The sequence below is a fragment of the Bidens hawaiensis genome, unplaced genomic scaffold (genome assembly GCF_021521415.1).
Source record: "Bidens hawaiensis isolate Kalapana, Puna unplaced genomic scaffold, B.hawaiensis_p1.1 tig00017496_1, whole genome shotgun sequence".
NCBI lineage: Eukaryota > Viridiplantae > Streptophyta > Magnoliopsida > Asterales > Asteraceae > Bidens > Bidens hawaiensis.
Genome location: NW_027492651.1, coordinates 265,760 through 282,448, shown reverse-complemented (window position 1 = coordinate 282,448; position 16,689 = coordinate 265,760). Strand labels below are relative to the sequence as shown.

At 37.8% G+C, this 16,689-nt stretch overlaps 2 protein-coding genes across 2 annotated transcripts; one reads left to right on the top strand and one right to left on the bottom strand.

Moving 5' to 3' along the window:
- Positions 1–7,191: 7,191 nt before the first annotated feature.
- Positions 7,192–8,121, top strand: LOC143554108 (uncharacterized). The gene has a single exon (XM_077043963.1). It carries the CDS (start codon positions 7,192–7,194, stop codon positions 8,119–8,121), a length of 930 nt encoding a protein of 309 aa, XP_076900078.1.
- A 42-nt stretch (positions 8,122–8,163) lies between these two features.
- On the bottom strand, positions 8,164–14,891 carry LOC143554107 (DNA (cytosine-5)-methyltransferase CMT3-like). Its single transcript, XM_077043962.1, has 20 exons — positions 14,610–14,891; positions 13,710–13,747; positions 13,525–13,627; positions 13,329–13,436; positions 13,139–13,258; positions 12,964–13,063; positions 12,679–12,875; positions 12,514–12,579; positions 12,192–12,437; positions 11,517–11,575; positions 11,328–11,394; positions 10,903–11,232; positions 10,759–10,827; positions 9,862–9,945; positions 9,690–9,777; positions 9,485–9,597; positions 9,299–9,403; positions 9,179–9,222; positions 8,917–9,090; positions 8,164–8,422 (listed from the first exon to the last, which is right to left on the bottom strand). Exons 1-20 carry the CDS (start codon positions 14,889–14,891, stop codon positions 8,272–8,274), a joined length of 2,544 nt encoding a protein of 847 aa, XP_076900077.1. The 3' UTR covers positions 8,164–8,271.
- Between the last annotated feature and the right edge of the window lie 1,798 nt (positions 14,892–16,689).

The window sequence follows — 16,689 nt, the reverse complement described above, 5'->3', positions numbered from 1 at the left end:
GCATTGGTCTTATGATTAAGGTTAATGATAGAGCTTGAATCATCACTTTTGACACTCGTGAAGATAATCGAATTTTTACTATGGATTTACGCCTGTGTAATGGGACAAAACTCGAATGCTAACCACATACCAGTTTTCCATTAGCTTTACCTTCATTGCTTAAACTTAAAAAAAAAACGTAAAGTTATGTTGTATACCCGCTGCTCGCCACTACTGTTGAGCGGGTATGGAAACTGCTCCCTCCATGCACAGTGCTGCCATTCTCTTCTTCCTCTATCAAAGACTTGCTCATCGTGGAATTCTCCACGCATTTTTCCCCGCTCCTTCTACCCTCATGGCAGCCCTTGGTGGTGAATCGGCGGCCATATTAACAGGCTACAGCCTAAGAACGGTTGCCAGAAAACTCGTGGAATCCTACTAATACCTTGTTAACAATGAGATCAACCTAAAACGTAGCTTAATCGCAGCTTGCTATAGGTTTAGGCCCCTTAAAGATTTAAAATTAATTTGACCCTTCTAGCCCATTACATTACATAGAAAAAGAAAAAAGAACCTAAAGTTCTTGTTACGTAAGTGCTTACGTAATTCTTCAATCAATGAACCTATGTGTAGGGTGGGTCCAGTTCACGTGTCTTTCATAATTTCATCTGTGTAGATGTCATTTTGGCTGCATTCTCACATGTATGTTTTTCTATTGTGCGAGTCAGTTTTTGGCACAATGATTTTTTAGTGGCGAGACCTACAACAAATTTATTGAAGATGATTTGCTGCTCAATAGTCTCTATTACTTGTTTTTCACAAGAAGGGGCGTTCCACTATGACTAGGGATGCAAACGAGCCGAGCTACTTAAGATCGGCTTGTTGAACCCGAGCTTGAGCCTAAAAATAAGCTCATTTAATACACGAACACGAGCCTGTCATATATATATATTTTTAAATATATAATAATTATTAATTAATATATATAATGGTATGAAAAAATAACGACAATTAGTAAACGAGTCAAGCCCGAGCCGAGCTCGAGCTTCAAAATTCGCTCACGAGCCGAGCTCGAGCTTTGAAAATAGCTTGAAACGAGCCGAGCTCTAGCCTAGTTGAGCTCGAGCTCGGCTCGGCTTGTTTGCACCCCTAACTATGACTAATAATTATGTAGTTTTGACCGCAGTAATTAACTTTTTTGAAGCTTCTAACAATAGTTTGCTGAATGATGTTTAGGATTTTTATATATCCATTTACTCTAGTGGAGACCCAATGACTAATGACTGGCGTCTTCTTGTTCTTCCATAATTTTAAAATGTTGGACATTTTTTACGTTAGCTAAACCGATTTCTGGCAAGTGTAAGGCGGGAAAATTTTTTCCTTGATACCAGTCAGGTAATGCAGAGGTGCATTTGATATAGATGTTAGCATCTTTGGCGGCTACAATCTTTTTTCTGAAGGTTATTATTGCCTTCTTCATTCCTTCTGAAAACAAGTTAATTTCTTGTAAATTTGTTGAATGTTATATGCATTTAGCTAAGCATGCAGAAAATGCTAGAGAAACTAGATTTGGATTAGCTCCTGGACAGAAACTGTATAGACTTTTTGTTGCCTTATCTTTTGTAAATACTTGTTCGGCTTCAAAATCTTCTGGACCAAGGGCCCTTGCTTTTGACCAAATTGATCGGAATTCGTCTAGACTGATTAGATCGATTTCTTCTTACTGAATCTCTATTCTTTTTTCAAATTGAGAATTTGAAAAGGTTAATGGTGATGGTTTCTTTATTTTTACTATAGGCATTTGAAAAGATTGTAAACTTTAAAGGTGTTTCCTTCTTTCCAAATTCTGCAGAAAACCTTGTCTTCTTGTTGGGCTTGCAACAATGAACCAATTTTTTTTAAGAGAAATGTAGTATTTTGGATGTATTTTGAAACGATAGCCCAGTCTTCATAAATTTCTCTGTGTTCTCCATTAAAAATGACATAAAATCGTGACTTTTGACTTCCCAGAGACGCTACCTTTTGAGCATAATTGGATTTAATAGTTTTTGGCAAACTACCAACCATAAACGGATTTGATTCATCTTTACTGGAGTCGTTTGCTTCCGGACTAGAAGATGATTGTGGCTCGTCTTTTGCCTTCTTTACGAGTCAAACTCATTTTTAAACAAATATATTGTCTATATAGTTATATAGTTATGTTAATTATTCAAGTACATGTTTTCATGCAAAAAATAAAAATCCTTATGTAAAATTGACAATGATTCTTTAAATGTCATTTCATTGGTCGAGAGGTTCTTTGAGATTTAAAAAAAACAGATTATGGAAATTTCATCAAATAATTTGTATAAAATAGTCAATACACATATTTTAAATTCGTGAATAATAAAGTATGTAGTTTATCATTGACGTTTGTAGGGGTACGGTACTAAAACCCGGTTCTACGACCCTAAATCTATTATGTTTGGCTTATTTCATTACATGGGCTAATACAATGTTATTGGGCCGAGGGGGTTTTGTGGAGGTAACCCTAACTGGGCTAGGCCCATTAGGGTACCATGATGGTGGCCATGAGACTCTATATAAGGAGGTCTCCACCTCCTTATTAGGGGGGTCATGCTCAGTAGGGGGGTCATGCTCAGTAAGAGCCACCACCACTTTTTGTGTCTGTGAACAAGAAATCCTCAGGATATCTTAGCAGTCGCCTCCACACCCCCGAGACCATTGCAGGTCTCGACATTGCAGGTCGCCGGCGCAGCCGCAGAAGAAGAAGAAGAAGATCAAGACGTGGTTCGTTCATCTCGAAAATCCGTGAAAACATCGTCATGGATCAGGTAAGATTCATTTCGTGCTTCGACATTGGCGCCATCCGTGGGACGGCAACGAGCTGCCCTTCGATCTTCATCTCGGCTGTCAGATCTCTCCCAAGAAAAACACAGATCTGGAAGTTTACAGAAAAAGGCTTCAAAGCTTGTTCTATTTAAAGCTCAAAAAGATCCATAGATCTAAAAAGAGGCTTCCAGATCTTGGCAAGAAGGAAAATCCGTGATTCGAATGATCAGATCTCCGAATCTGTGAATCTGTGATTCAGGATCTCCGAATCTGTGATGGTTTTAAATCTGCTCCGAATCTTCAGATCTGTCCAGATCTGATTTACAGATCTAGGTCTAGATTACAGACCTGGATTTTAGGTCTAAAGTTGCAGATCTGACTCTTAAATTGCAGATCCAAAAGTTACTAGACTTCCGCCGCCATGTACGCACGCCCGGGGGTTCTCACTCCGCAGCCGTGCATGTGCCGCCGCGGAAACCACCATCTGGGTTTTGCGCAAGAGACCTCCGCCATGCACACGCACTTGCGAGTCACCACTCTATCGCCGTGCATGCGCGCATATGGCTACGCGCCAAACTTCAAGGTTGGGAATCCTCCTAATATCCCATATGGCTACGCGCCAAGGTTGAGAATCCTCCTAATATCCCATATGGCTACGCGCCAAACTTCAAGGTTGGGAATCCTCCTAATATCCCATATGGCTACGCGCCAAGGTTGGGAATCCTCCTAATATCCCATATGGCTACGCGCCAAACTTCAAGGTTGGGAATCCTCCTAATATCCCATATGGCTACGCGCCAAACTTCAAGGTTGGGAATCCTCCTAATATCCCATATGGCTACGCGCCAAACTTCAAGGTTGGGAATCCTCCTAATATCCCATATGGCTACGCGCCAAGGTTGGGAGTCCTAATATCCCATATGGCTACGCGCCAAACTTCAAGGTTGGGAATCCTCCTAATATCCCATATGGCTACGCGCCAAGGTTGGGAATCCTCCTAATATCCCATATGGCTACGCGCCAAACTTCAAGGTTGGGAATCCTCCTAATATCCCATATGGCTACGCGCCAAGGTTGGGAATCCTCCTAATATCCCATATGGCTACGCGCCAAGGTTGGGAATCCTCCTAATATCCCATATGGCTACGCGCCAAACTTCAAGGTTGGGAATCCTCCTAATATCCCATATGGCTACGCGCCAAACTGCAAGGTTGGGAGTCCTCCTAAGATCCCATATGGCTACACGCCAAACTTAGGGGTTGGGAATCCTCATACCATATGTTCACGCATCACATATGCTCACGCATATTACACATGCTTACGCATCACATGCTTACGCATCACATGCTCGCACATGTCACAGTCTACACGCACGCGCACGCAACATCTGCGCGTGGCGCATATCACAAAACCAAAGTCTACGCGCACGTGCATGCAACATCTGCACGTGGCGCGTGACATAAAGTAGCCCGTAAGTCGCCTCACGCGCAGGCTTTATTATTCACAGCTCATAAAACGCCTCGCGCGCAAGCTGTTATTCTTACAGCCCGTAAGTCGCCTCACGCGCAGGCCTTTATTATTCACACAGCTCATAAGACGCCTCGCGCGCAAGCTGTTATTATTCTTACGGCCCGTAAGTCGCCTCACGCGCAGGCCTTTATTATTCACACAGCTCATAAGACGCCTCGCGCGCAAGCTGTTATTATTCTTACGGCCCGTAAGTCGCCTCACGCGCAGGCCTTTATTATTCACAGCTCATAAGACGCCTCGCGCGCAAGCTGTTATTCTTACAGCCCGTAAGTCGCCTCACGCGCAGGCCTTTATTATTCACAGCTCATAAGACGCCTCGCGCGCAAGCTGTTATTATTCTTACGGCCCGTAAGTCGCCTCACGCGCAGGCCTTTATTATTCTTAGCTCGTAAGACGCCTCATGCGCAGGCTTTATTATGCTATAGCTTGTAAGACGCCCCTTACGCGCCAGCTTCATTATTCTACAAGCTCGTAAGTCGCCTCGCGCTCCAGCTTCTTTATTATTTTACAGCTTGTAAGCCGCCTCACGCGCCAGCTTCATTATTCTACAAGCTCGTAAGTCGCCTCGCGCGCCAGCTTCTTTATTATTTTACAGCTTGTAAGCCGCCTCACGCGCCAGCTTCATTATTCTACAAACTCGTAAGTCGCCTCGCGCGCCAGCTTTTTTATTATTACAAGCTCGTAAGTCGCCTCGCGCGCCAGCTTCTTTATTATTTTACAGCTTGTAAGCCGCCTCACGCGCCAGCTTCATTATTCTACAAGCTCGTAAGTCGCCTCGCGCGCCAGCTTCTTTATTATTACAGCTCGTAAGTCGCCTCGCGCGCAAGCTGTTATTCTTACAGCCCGTAAGTCGCCTCACGCGCAGGCCTTTATTATTCACACAGCTCATAAGACGCCTCGCGCGCAAGCTGTTATTATTCTTACGGCCCCTAAGTCGCCTCACGCGCAGGCCTTTATTATTCACACAGCTCATAAGACGCCTCGCGCGCAAGCTGTTATTATTCTTACGGCCCGTAAGTCGCCTCACGTGCAGGCCTTTATTATTCACAGCTCATAAGACGCCTCGCGTGCAAGCTGTTATTCTTACAGCCCGTAAGTCGCCTCACGCGCAGGCCTTTATTATTCACAGCTCATAAGACGCCTCGCGCGCAAGCTGTTATTATTCTTACGGCCCGTAAGTCGCCTCACGCGCAGGCCTTTATTATTCTTAGCTCGTAAGACGCCTCATGCGCAGGCTTTATTATGCTATAGCTTGTAAGACGCCCCTTACGCGCCAGCTTCATTATTCTACAAGCTCGTAAGTCGCCTCGCGCGCCAGCTTCTTTATTATTTTACAGCTTGTAAGCCGCCTCACGCGCCAGCTTCATTATTCTACAAGCTCGTAAGTCGCCTCGCGCGCCAGCTTCTTTATTATTTTACAGCTTGTAAGCCGCCTCACGCGCCAGCTTCATTATTCTACAAGCTCGTAAGTCGCCTCGCGCGCCAGCTTCTTTATTATTACAAGCTCGTAAGTCGCCTCGCGCGCCAGCTTCTTTATTATTTTACAGCTTGTAAGCCGCCTCACGCGCCAGCTTCATTATTCTACAAGCTCGTAAGTCGCCTCGCGCGCCAGCTTCTTTATTATTACAGCTCGTAAGTCGCCGCACGCGCCAGTTTTATTATTTTCACAGCTCGTAAGTCGCCTCGCGCGCCAGCTCAATTATTATTCTTATAACTCATAAGACGCCTCTCGCACTCATGCTTTATTACTTTCACAGCTCGTAAGTCGCCTCACGCGCCAGCTCAATTATTATTCTCAAAGCTCATAAGACGCCTCTCGCGCGCAGGCTTTTATTATTCTTAGCTCGTAAGACGCCTCACGCGCAGGCTTTATTATGCTATAGCTCGTAAGTCGCCTCGCGCGCAGGCTTTTATTACAACATGTCACCATCATGAAGAAAGCCTCTCAAAACTCAGACAATAAAGACAAGGCCAAAGAAAAGGGAAAAAACCGCCTCACACCTTATAAAGTCCAGCGCTCCACCTAGACGCTTGCGCGCCCAGGAGCAACACTGGACTTGGGGGGGCTTGTAGGGGTATGGTACTAAAACCCGGTTCTACGACCCTAAATCTATTATGTTTGGCTTATTTCATTACATGGGCTAATACAATGTTATTGGGCCGAGGGGGTTTTGTGGAGGTAACCCTAACTGGGCTAGGCCCATTAGGGTACCATGATGGTGGACATGAGACTCTATATAAGGAGGTCTCCACCTCCTTATCAGGGGGTCATGCTCAGTAAGAGCCACCACCACTTTTTGTGTCTGTGAACAAGAAATCTTCAGGATATCTTAGCAGTCGCCTCCACACCCCCGAGACCATTGCAGGTCTCGACATTGCAGGTCGCCGGCGCAGCCGCAGAAGAAGAAGAAGATCAAGACGTGGTTCGTTCATCTCGAAAATCCGTGGAAACATCGTCATGGATCAGGTAAGATTCATTTCGTGCTTCGACAACGTTATTAGTAACTTTGTTTGAGACCATATGCTCTAATATCCATTGGTAAATCCTGTCTTTTAGTTTGTCCATTTAATATATTTAACAAAATCTAAAGAAACTTTAATGTACTTTTTATCTTTCATTTGTAGGAAGATTTATGTGCATGTTTCCTCTCCCTCAAGAGATCCCATCCCCAAACATTTACATTCATCTTCTTCCAAAATAATTTCAAAACCAAATGATTTGAAGCCTATGAATGCTAAAGATTTTTTTGATCAAAACCAACGGTAATTTCCGATTCAACATTTTCGACGTTTCGTATGTTACAAAAAACAACAAAGCATTGTATGATTGATGATTAAGGTGCAGTCAATATGGCGTTTTATGTCACCTCAAAGGATCAACTGACGCCAATTTCACAAGGTGAAGACCCTTCCACGTCAACAAAAACCGCACAAAGCACGGTTACATGCATGTATCAGGCACTCATTGGTGGTCATTGGCGGATCGTGACCGCAGTTTGGACCAAAAACATAATGAACCACTCATTAACAATCTATGTAGACAGCATGGAAACCAATCATCGCCATAACTGCAGGATTGACCTCGCCCCGTGGCATTTTTGGGGCAACAAAAGTTACAGAGCACTCGAGGTTGACGGGCTTCAAATCGTCGTTCATTGGGATCTCCGTTCAGCAAATTTTACAGGATCACCAGAACCCTGCTCAGATTTCTATGTTGCATTGGTTTGTAATGAAGAAGTCATGTTGCTAATAGGTGACATGACCGAGAAGGTATACAAAAGGACAAAAGCACAACCATGTGCATCCGATACCTTATTATTCTTCAAAAAAGAACACGTTTTTGGCAAGAAAAGCTTCACGACACGAGCCAAATTTGTTAAGCATAGAAAAGATTATGACATTGTGGTGGAAAGTTCAACAGTAGGGCCGAACGACCCTGAAATGTCAATCAGTATAGATGGGACTGTACTGATCCACATAACAAACCTGCAATGGAAGTTTCGTGGTAATCAAACTGTCTTGGTTAACAATCAACCAATTGAGGTGTTCTGGGACGTGCACGCATGGCTATTCTTGACCCCTGGATCAAGTTACAGGTTGTTTATTTTCAAACCAAGTCAACCTAACTCAGAGAATGATGAAGATCAAAAAGATGATAATAATCAAGATGGAACCAAACAAAAGAGCAAAGATTATAACATAAGCAAGTATGATTCACCGTGCAGTAGTTCAAATACCTCACAATGCAGCCTTTTTCTGTATACATGGAAGTATGAATAACTGAGTAACCAATGTGCATACACATGCATAGTGTACAAGAGTATAGAAGTTATGAAAGCTTTCATTAATGATAAAATGAGATTAACTAGTACATTACAACATGAGTCAATGCATAAATTAATCTTCATGTCCAAAATTACAAGTAATAAATTATTGATTTTCCTCCGCCTCTAAATTGGGAACCTTTTTCGGCAAAGTAAAAACAGGGCCGTCAGTAGCAGTACCTTTGACCGACATAGCTAGCGAGTAGCCTAACGCTCGTGCAACTGGAACCGCAACTGCATTTCCAACTTGGATGTATCTGCAAAATTTTTATAGAAATGTCAATTTTTATTAATAAACAAACATTAAACTTTTAATAAAAAAATAATTAACTAATTTCAAAAAATTATTTATTTTTTGAAAAAAGCTATCAAATTTTTATAAAAAAGATAACCATTTTGATTAAAAAGTTACAGATTTTATCAAGTTGGATTACATACCAAAACGAGCTTATTGTTCATATAATTTATATAGATTTATTGCATTATAAACATAAATTTATATACTAACATTTATTATATAAAAAAGTATGATAAAATAACTGAATAATATATGGTAATATAGTATGTTATGTATTAAATATTATGACTATAAAATATATAAAAATAATTAAAAATGTGTATAATTAACTAATTTAACTAACAGATTATAAGCAAAAGTCAAGCTTATAAAAAACGACTCATCAACCAAGCTTGAGCATTGGAAAAGGAGCTTGAAACGAAACTGGAGATGTGTTTGATGGTTTTTTATGACCTTTCTTTAATGGGGCCGAGGAGTTTATAGTAGTCCGGGAACCCTTGAAGACGAGCATTTTCACGAATGGTCAAAACTCGGTCTTGCACCGGGTGGAGGATTGCCTGGTTGTGAGGCTCGGCCCGGGTTACCACAGTAGGTACAATTTCATCCCACCAGAGCCGCCCAAATGGTCTGTGCATATCAACCAAACAACAGAAGTAAGAAAACCAAGTAAGATAATATTGTTACATATAAAAGTAACCCAGGTAAGTTAAATTACTTCAATGATCGCCCCTCAACAAAAGTCATAGCATAATCAGGAACCTGTCACCAAGAAAAATAAAACGTTTTTAATTACAATAATTAATGTTTGATAATAAACATAAATTGTGACACTTACCAATGGTTTTCCTGAAGGTAAATATACTCTCTCAACATCAGGCTCCCATTCAACACGGTTGTCAGCACGAACACGGACACCCTTTAAATCCCTAAAATTTGCACCCTGAAAATGTAATTTGAGAAATGGATAATGAGAATTAATAAATATTTAACAGCAAAATAATGTAGTGAAAATGCACCAAACCTTTTTCTTGGGGATTTCACAGGCACGCAGGTAATCATCATTGTTACATTTATACGGAAGATGATCATACAATAGATGGTCTGAAGAGTCTTCACCAGCAAATCCAGGCATATCTGAATTATAAATGAAAACTTAAATAAAAAAATTTTCAAATGTAAAATTAAATTAAGAGATTGGGAGCCAATGAAACTGATATGAGACTCACCTTTTTTCTTGAGTCTTATAAACTTTTGGAATTCAGTTTTGGGTGGCTCTGCGTAGGGAATTTCGTCTCTTTCTTCGTCATTTGTAACCTAAAAGTGTATTTATTTTTTAATAAAGTTAAAGAATGAGAAACTTTTTAATAACAAAGTAATGAAGTATAGTTAGTTACTTACAGGTGGAAGATCAGAAATTGCATCACCAAGAAACAGTTCTTTTTCCAACACAACTTTAACATCATCATGAACAACCGCATTTGACTGTGGTCAACAAGTGAATTTTCATGAAACAGGTTACATATAAATTTAAAAAAAATAAATAAATTAAACATTTTTCATTTGCAGAACAAACTATGAACCAGGGGCATGCCAAAAAAAACAAAACAAAAAACTGATTTGTACCCAAAAAAACTCAAACAAAACCGACTTTTTGCTTTATGTTTTTGTAAAAACCAAATTGTTGGTTCGGTTTTGTTTTGCATGTAACTAAAACCAAAATAACCAAACAAACACAAACAGAGTATGTTCTTGTTTAACTTTAAGCGAGCATACAATCCAACAAGAACAGTCAATAATTATCAAAAAATTAGCTATAAATTTATAAAATTCCTATAAGTTATGGGTTATGTAAACAACTTAAAAAGGAGTATGTTAGTTTGTTTATTAAATGAGCATAATTGAACTTCTCGCCAAACAATTTATTAACGGTTGAAAATGTATAATAAACAAGAACGGTCAATACTTAAGCTAAGTATTTGGATTATGTAATTTATAAAATTCCTATAAGTTATGTAAAAAAAACTAACAAGTAGCTTAAGTGTATACTGATAAATTAATCAATAATTATCAAAAAAAATCAGCAGAAAAATTTTAGGGCCGAATTCATAATTTTGAACCATTTTCAATGGAAAAATATTAAGCTCAAGTAGTAAAACAAAAGCCAAACTGAACTTGAACCAAAAAAACAAATGCTTGACAGTTCACAAAAACTCAAAAACCAAAATTTGGTTTCTGATTCGGTTTTACCCCAAAACCAACCCCTGCAGTATGAATCAACAAATTACCAAATCATACCTCAAATTCCACAGGAGACACACCACGCGTAACAACATTATGTGTGGGCAAAGGATATTGCGGTAATTTCTGCAAAACAAAACCAGTATTGTTAACCACGTTTAACTAAAAAATCAAAAATATAACATAGGTTTAAATAATCACCTCATTGGGCCTAGCACCCCACATAAACATGCGCATCCGGAACTGTGGGAGCCCATAAGAACCAGCTGTCATCAAACCCACACGCGCTTGATAATTCATAGAAACAAGGCGACCCAAAGCATATCTTCCAAGAAAACCTTTTGCAAACTTAACTATATCCACAACATTTTCCATCAAAGCAAATCTTGGTTTTAAATACTCTACAATGTCCATGTACACAATAAGTTGTTTGTTCTTTTCATCAGACAATGGATTTTCTTTATTCCTAAAACGGTTGAACCCGCTAATTCCCTGACATGGGGGGCCACCACAAATGACATCCACGTCCCCCTGTTTGAAAACATGGTCAGCGGTCAATGATCAACAGTTAATATTCACAAATAATAACTCGTATCTGTGAAAGTATATATTGATTATGTGCTTACAGGTAAAGGTAAGATCTTTGACTTGAAACCTTCTGTAACAAACTTCTTTATTTTATCCTGGCAATCGCTAATAAAAAATGCAGTGGTGTCAAACTAATGAAATTATATACTTGTCAACTAAAAAAAAGTAATTATGAATAAGTTTTTTATAACAGAGATACTATAAATGTTGAAAAGTAGTGTGCATACCCCAAGCCATCTATAGGCTCCCATGTATCTTCTTCTGGGCCATAGTTTTTCCAACGAATCTGGTGATGCAAAAACAAATGTGTTATTAAATTAAAACAGCAACTGATAAGTGATAATTGTATCAAAACAGCAGATATTGTAATTGTAACTTGAGTTGAAGAAAAACTAGAATTAATTAATCAAAACAACTAATATTGTAATGTAAATTACATACTAAAATGTAGGAGTGTGCTTGAAACAGAAAAAAAAAAAGCAACCTCAAAATGATGTAACCTAGCCTTTTGGTTCGGTTTAAGTTATGCATATAACTAAAACCGAAAAAAAAAACAAGCCAAGCCAAATATATAGATTCATTTTTTATTTTAATTTTACGTAATAAATAAGAATATAAAAAAAATATTTTAAACCAAATGTATAATAATAAATTAATTAATAATTAAAAAAAGTTAGACCCAAATTTATTATTTTGTGCCAACTTTTTCCAGCACAAACAGCATAACTGAAAAAAACCAAAACCGAACCAAACACAAAATAAAAACCAAAACCGAACCAAACACAAAATAAAAACCAAAACAAAAGGCTTTAAAAATTTACAGATACCAAGCCATGCACGCCCCTACCATAAAGGCATTTATTCAAACAATGTAACAGAAAAAACAAAATGAAACTATGTACCTTAAGACACAACCCACGATTCTTCATTCCTTTCGGGTCACCATAGCAAATGGACAAAATTTTCTCAACTTCAAATACTTCCTCATCAAGTCCACCATCATCATCGTCGCCATCATCCTCTGCATCTTCCATTTCATCTTTTTCAACACTCAAAGAATCACCACCACCAATTAAAGAAAAAGACTGGCAAAGCTTCTCCCACTCCTTAAGTAGCAACAGGAAATCTTCTGCTGACTCATTCCTAACCTGTAACGATAAGTTTTTCAATACCATTAACTAAAAAAGCATTCATATGCAAATAAGTTTAGCAAATGTCGCACACCTCTGTCTCTGGATGATTCAGTTGCAAGCTTTCACATGCATATTTATTCAAATCCACAGCCCATCTCTACAATTAAAAAAAAACATTTTAAAAACAAGTGTCACAACAGATACTATTTAAAGATAAACACAAAATTGATACAGATATTACAAAGTCAGGTCATACCGTGACTAAATTAACATCTGCGATATTAGCACCCAAACAAAGACCAGTAGACATCGCACCACATCCCGAATAAAGATCAAGCATCCTCATAACAGGTTTCTTGACTTCTTTGATCTTAGATACCTTAGTGACAGCTACGTTAGATTCAGACTCGCAAGATATGGTTGAATCAGATTCATTCCCATCTGCTTCATTGTCTGTTTACATTACAGTTGTTAAAATTAGAATGTATCATACGTACATGAACATACTATGTATCCAAAAGAATTGGTTTAACATAATTACCAGGTGGTAAGTTTTGATAAGTTGAAAATGGTACCAAATATAACATGTCGTAATAATAGTCTTTATTTGAAAGCATAGCCCTTTTAGTAGCAACATCTACCTAAAGAAACCAACAAAGGTTAAACTTTTAAATAGCATGGTATAAACAATAACATACTGGTTTTCAAAACCTTACATCTAACGGAACCCGCACAATTTTAAGCTTTTCTACAAGACAGTCAAGAGGATTGTCATCTTTTATTTCAGATAAAAAGATACGTTTATCATCAATGAGATTATAACAGCCCTGAATGACCTGAAATAGAAATAGAGAGGTTATTAGACCATATAGTAAAATTACTTAATGATGTTGAAATGTAGATTACCGTATCTTTGGCTCTATAAAACCATTGAGCACAAAAGTATAACTCTTTATCCACTCCTTCAAACATTTCCACAATTCTACAGATGTAATATGGCACACCCTCATCAGCCTAAAGTAGGAAACAAATTAACCATTGTTAATTATGCTAAGTTAAGTTATTGTAAGTACGAAGCTAAAAAACAGCAAAAAAGATCTACCTGGACATAAGCACCATCCCCGAGTTTAAAAGGTACGCGATTATCAACAAGTGCTTGAGTATAGTGTCGTCTAGCTTGAATATACTCTTTTGGAGGCACAGTCCTTGTATTTCACACAAAAACATTATTTAGAACCAATTAACTTACAACAAATTGACTAAAAGCAAAATATTATAAAAACTTACCCTTTAAGGGCTTCTATATTTCCAGTATTTTTTGTCTTCTGCAACATCAAAAACAAACAAACAAGTGAACATGTGTATTACAAATTTTGCCAATAGCATTGATGTACGATCCATCCATCGGTGTTTATAAAAACTTATTTGAAGAAATATTTTTAATCAAATGACTAAATTAGTGTTGATATTACAAATGTATATATAAAAATGTGCTGCTAAATTTCCCACATTTTCATGAATTTATGTCTACCCTAAATTTTAGCTTTTGTGTATGACTGTATCAGTATCTAAAAATCTATACAACACAACAACACAATCATAGAACTCAAAAGTGTTTATAAACACAACTTCATTAATCGTTCATATATAAACAGATTAACCTACAAAATATACACAAAATAATCTGTTTGATCAAGTGACTGAATCTAGTCAATAACACTTAAACTTGTGTCAACCCTAGGTTTTGTCTGTTATGTATCAATAATATCTACAATGTATACACCAAAACCACAGTCATAAGAGTCAAATATGTTTATAAACACGAATTTATAGCTTCCAATTATCCTAGATCGTCAAAACTTCACTAATCATCCATAAATAAACAAATTAAGCTACAGAATATAAACAAAAACTAAACATTTAAATCATTCACATATAAACAAATGAAGCTACAGAATATAGACAAGAATTAAACAATTAAATCATTCATATGTAAAGAAATAAGCTACAGAATATAGACAAAAATTGAACAATTAACTGATCATATACAAACAAATTAAAATAAGCTACAGAATATACACAAAAACTAAATATTTAACTTGATTCATTTATATATAAACAAATTAACCTAGAAAATACACAGAGAGAAAAGCAAGAAGCTAAGAATGAAAAAGGCATGTATCTTACATTGAGGTAACGATGAGGCCATTGCCGTGTAGCTTCAACTTCGGGTACCGGATCACCGATAAACCGACTCTCATCCTCCTCCTCCTCCTTGTGGTCTTCTACCTTCTCCGGTAGGTTATTAACCGCCGGAGCTTCAACAACGACAGAGGCATTGGGCAAATCCTCCTCCTCCTGTTTGAGTATCTTCGTTCTCTTCTGCGAGACGGGTGAGGATGAAGATGCCGGATCGGATTTCTTGGCGGAAGCAGATGATGACTTCCTCTTGCTCTTGGTGGTTGCCATTGTTGTTTCCGATTAGTATTGAGAGAAGGTGAAGGTGAGCACTGATGGATGGAATTAGGGTTTATATTGGGGGTGAGCGTGTGGGTTAGTGGGCGGGCTAAAATTTTTTGGGTGGGCGGGAAGAGTTTAAAATAAACGTGTACGTGTCTGACCTTTTGAATTTGGCCTTGCCATGTTTTAAAAAGAATAGCCAACATCTGTAAACGAATCACGCGTTTGGTAAACTGTTCGACGGGAAATTCGTTTATTTAATAGACAAACGAAAATGAACACGTGTTTCGTTCGTTCGTTTATTTCTTGAACCGTTATAGAGGGTGTTCTTACGGGATGATATTGAGTAGTATTACTGGGTTTGACAGACCCTACCCGGGCTAGTCGCTCTAGCACAACTAGAGGTCGTAGAAACGGGTGTTTTATTGACCTAACATTCATACCAATGTTTGGTGATAGACTTGGTCCAGAGGCAACAACATACGCGATCATCTACTTTGCTTGAAACGTCTAGTACCCTGTAAATTGATTAGCTGCCCAGATATTATAGAATTGTACTAATAACTAAAATACGTACATTGTTTTACATTATAACGTGTGAACTCATCAACCCTGTGTTGACACTTGAGTATTTATATTTGCTCAGGTTGCTATGTATGCTAAAGAGCATGTTGTGTGCATTTTCTTGAAGTTTTATTTATCGCATGAACAATTATTTTACATTATTTGTATTTTGATGGGTTTTGCATTGTTTGAGCGAACGGTTTAATATTTTTAAACAGTTTACTTTTATGCTTCCGCAAAAATTTTAAAGCGTTTTGTTACATTGTCTTACATTATAACATGTGAATTCGCCAACTCCATGTTGACACTTAAGTATTTATATTTTGCCAGATTGCTAGGTATGCCAAAGAGCACGTTGTGTGCATTTTCTTGAAGTTTCATTTATCGCATGAACAATTATTTTACATTATTTGTATTTTGACGGGTTTTGCATTGTTTGAGCAAACGGTTTAATATTTTTAAACAGTTTACTTTTATGCTTCCACAAAAATTTTAAAGCGTTTGGTTTGTTTTTGTTACCACATGTTTTGGATGAGGTTCGGTTAATGTTTTAAACTATTCTAAATGGTTGTTTAGTATAACAAATGAGCTAAATTATGGTGTATCACGCATCTCACGGTAAAACTATATTAGTCAAAATTTGATGGTGTGACAAACTATGCTGTCACAAGATGTATGATTTGAAAAGTACGAGTGTATTTTTTTAACAATTGAAACAGTATGTTACAGTATTTAAACTTTTGTTTTCTATGTTTAAAATTAACCTTTGAACCCGTGTATTACACGATATTTGTTAAATGATAAAAATAAATAAATAAGGTTCGATGTTTAAAATAATGTAACAGAATTAAAAGTAAAAAAAGAAATGAAATATACAGTACAAGCAATAAGAAGTCTATAATCTCAAATTATAAATTTGAGAAAACCTATTTGTATAAAACATTTGTTGTTTTATCATAAAGATTCCAATTGTCACCCGATATTAAAAATGTCTGCTGGTTACCCTCGATATGCAACATATAGTGTGAATGAGAAAAAACTGGATATCGAAAGAGCAAGCCAACCCTAGAAAAAGATTGTTCATGACTATATTCTACTTGTTTAACATTCATATTTCCATTTGGCTGATCTTCAATCAATATTTTACTGACTATTTTATAACTCAATTGTCCAAAAAGTCTTAGCTCATGATCCATGGATAGACAGATTGAACGATATGAGGGGTTAGAAGATTATGATGGAA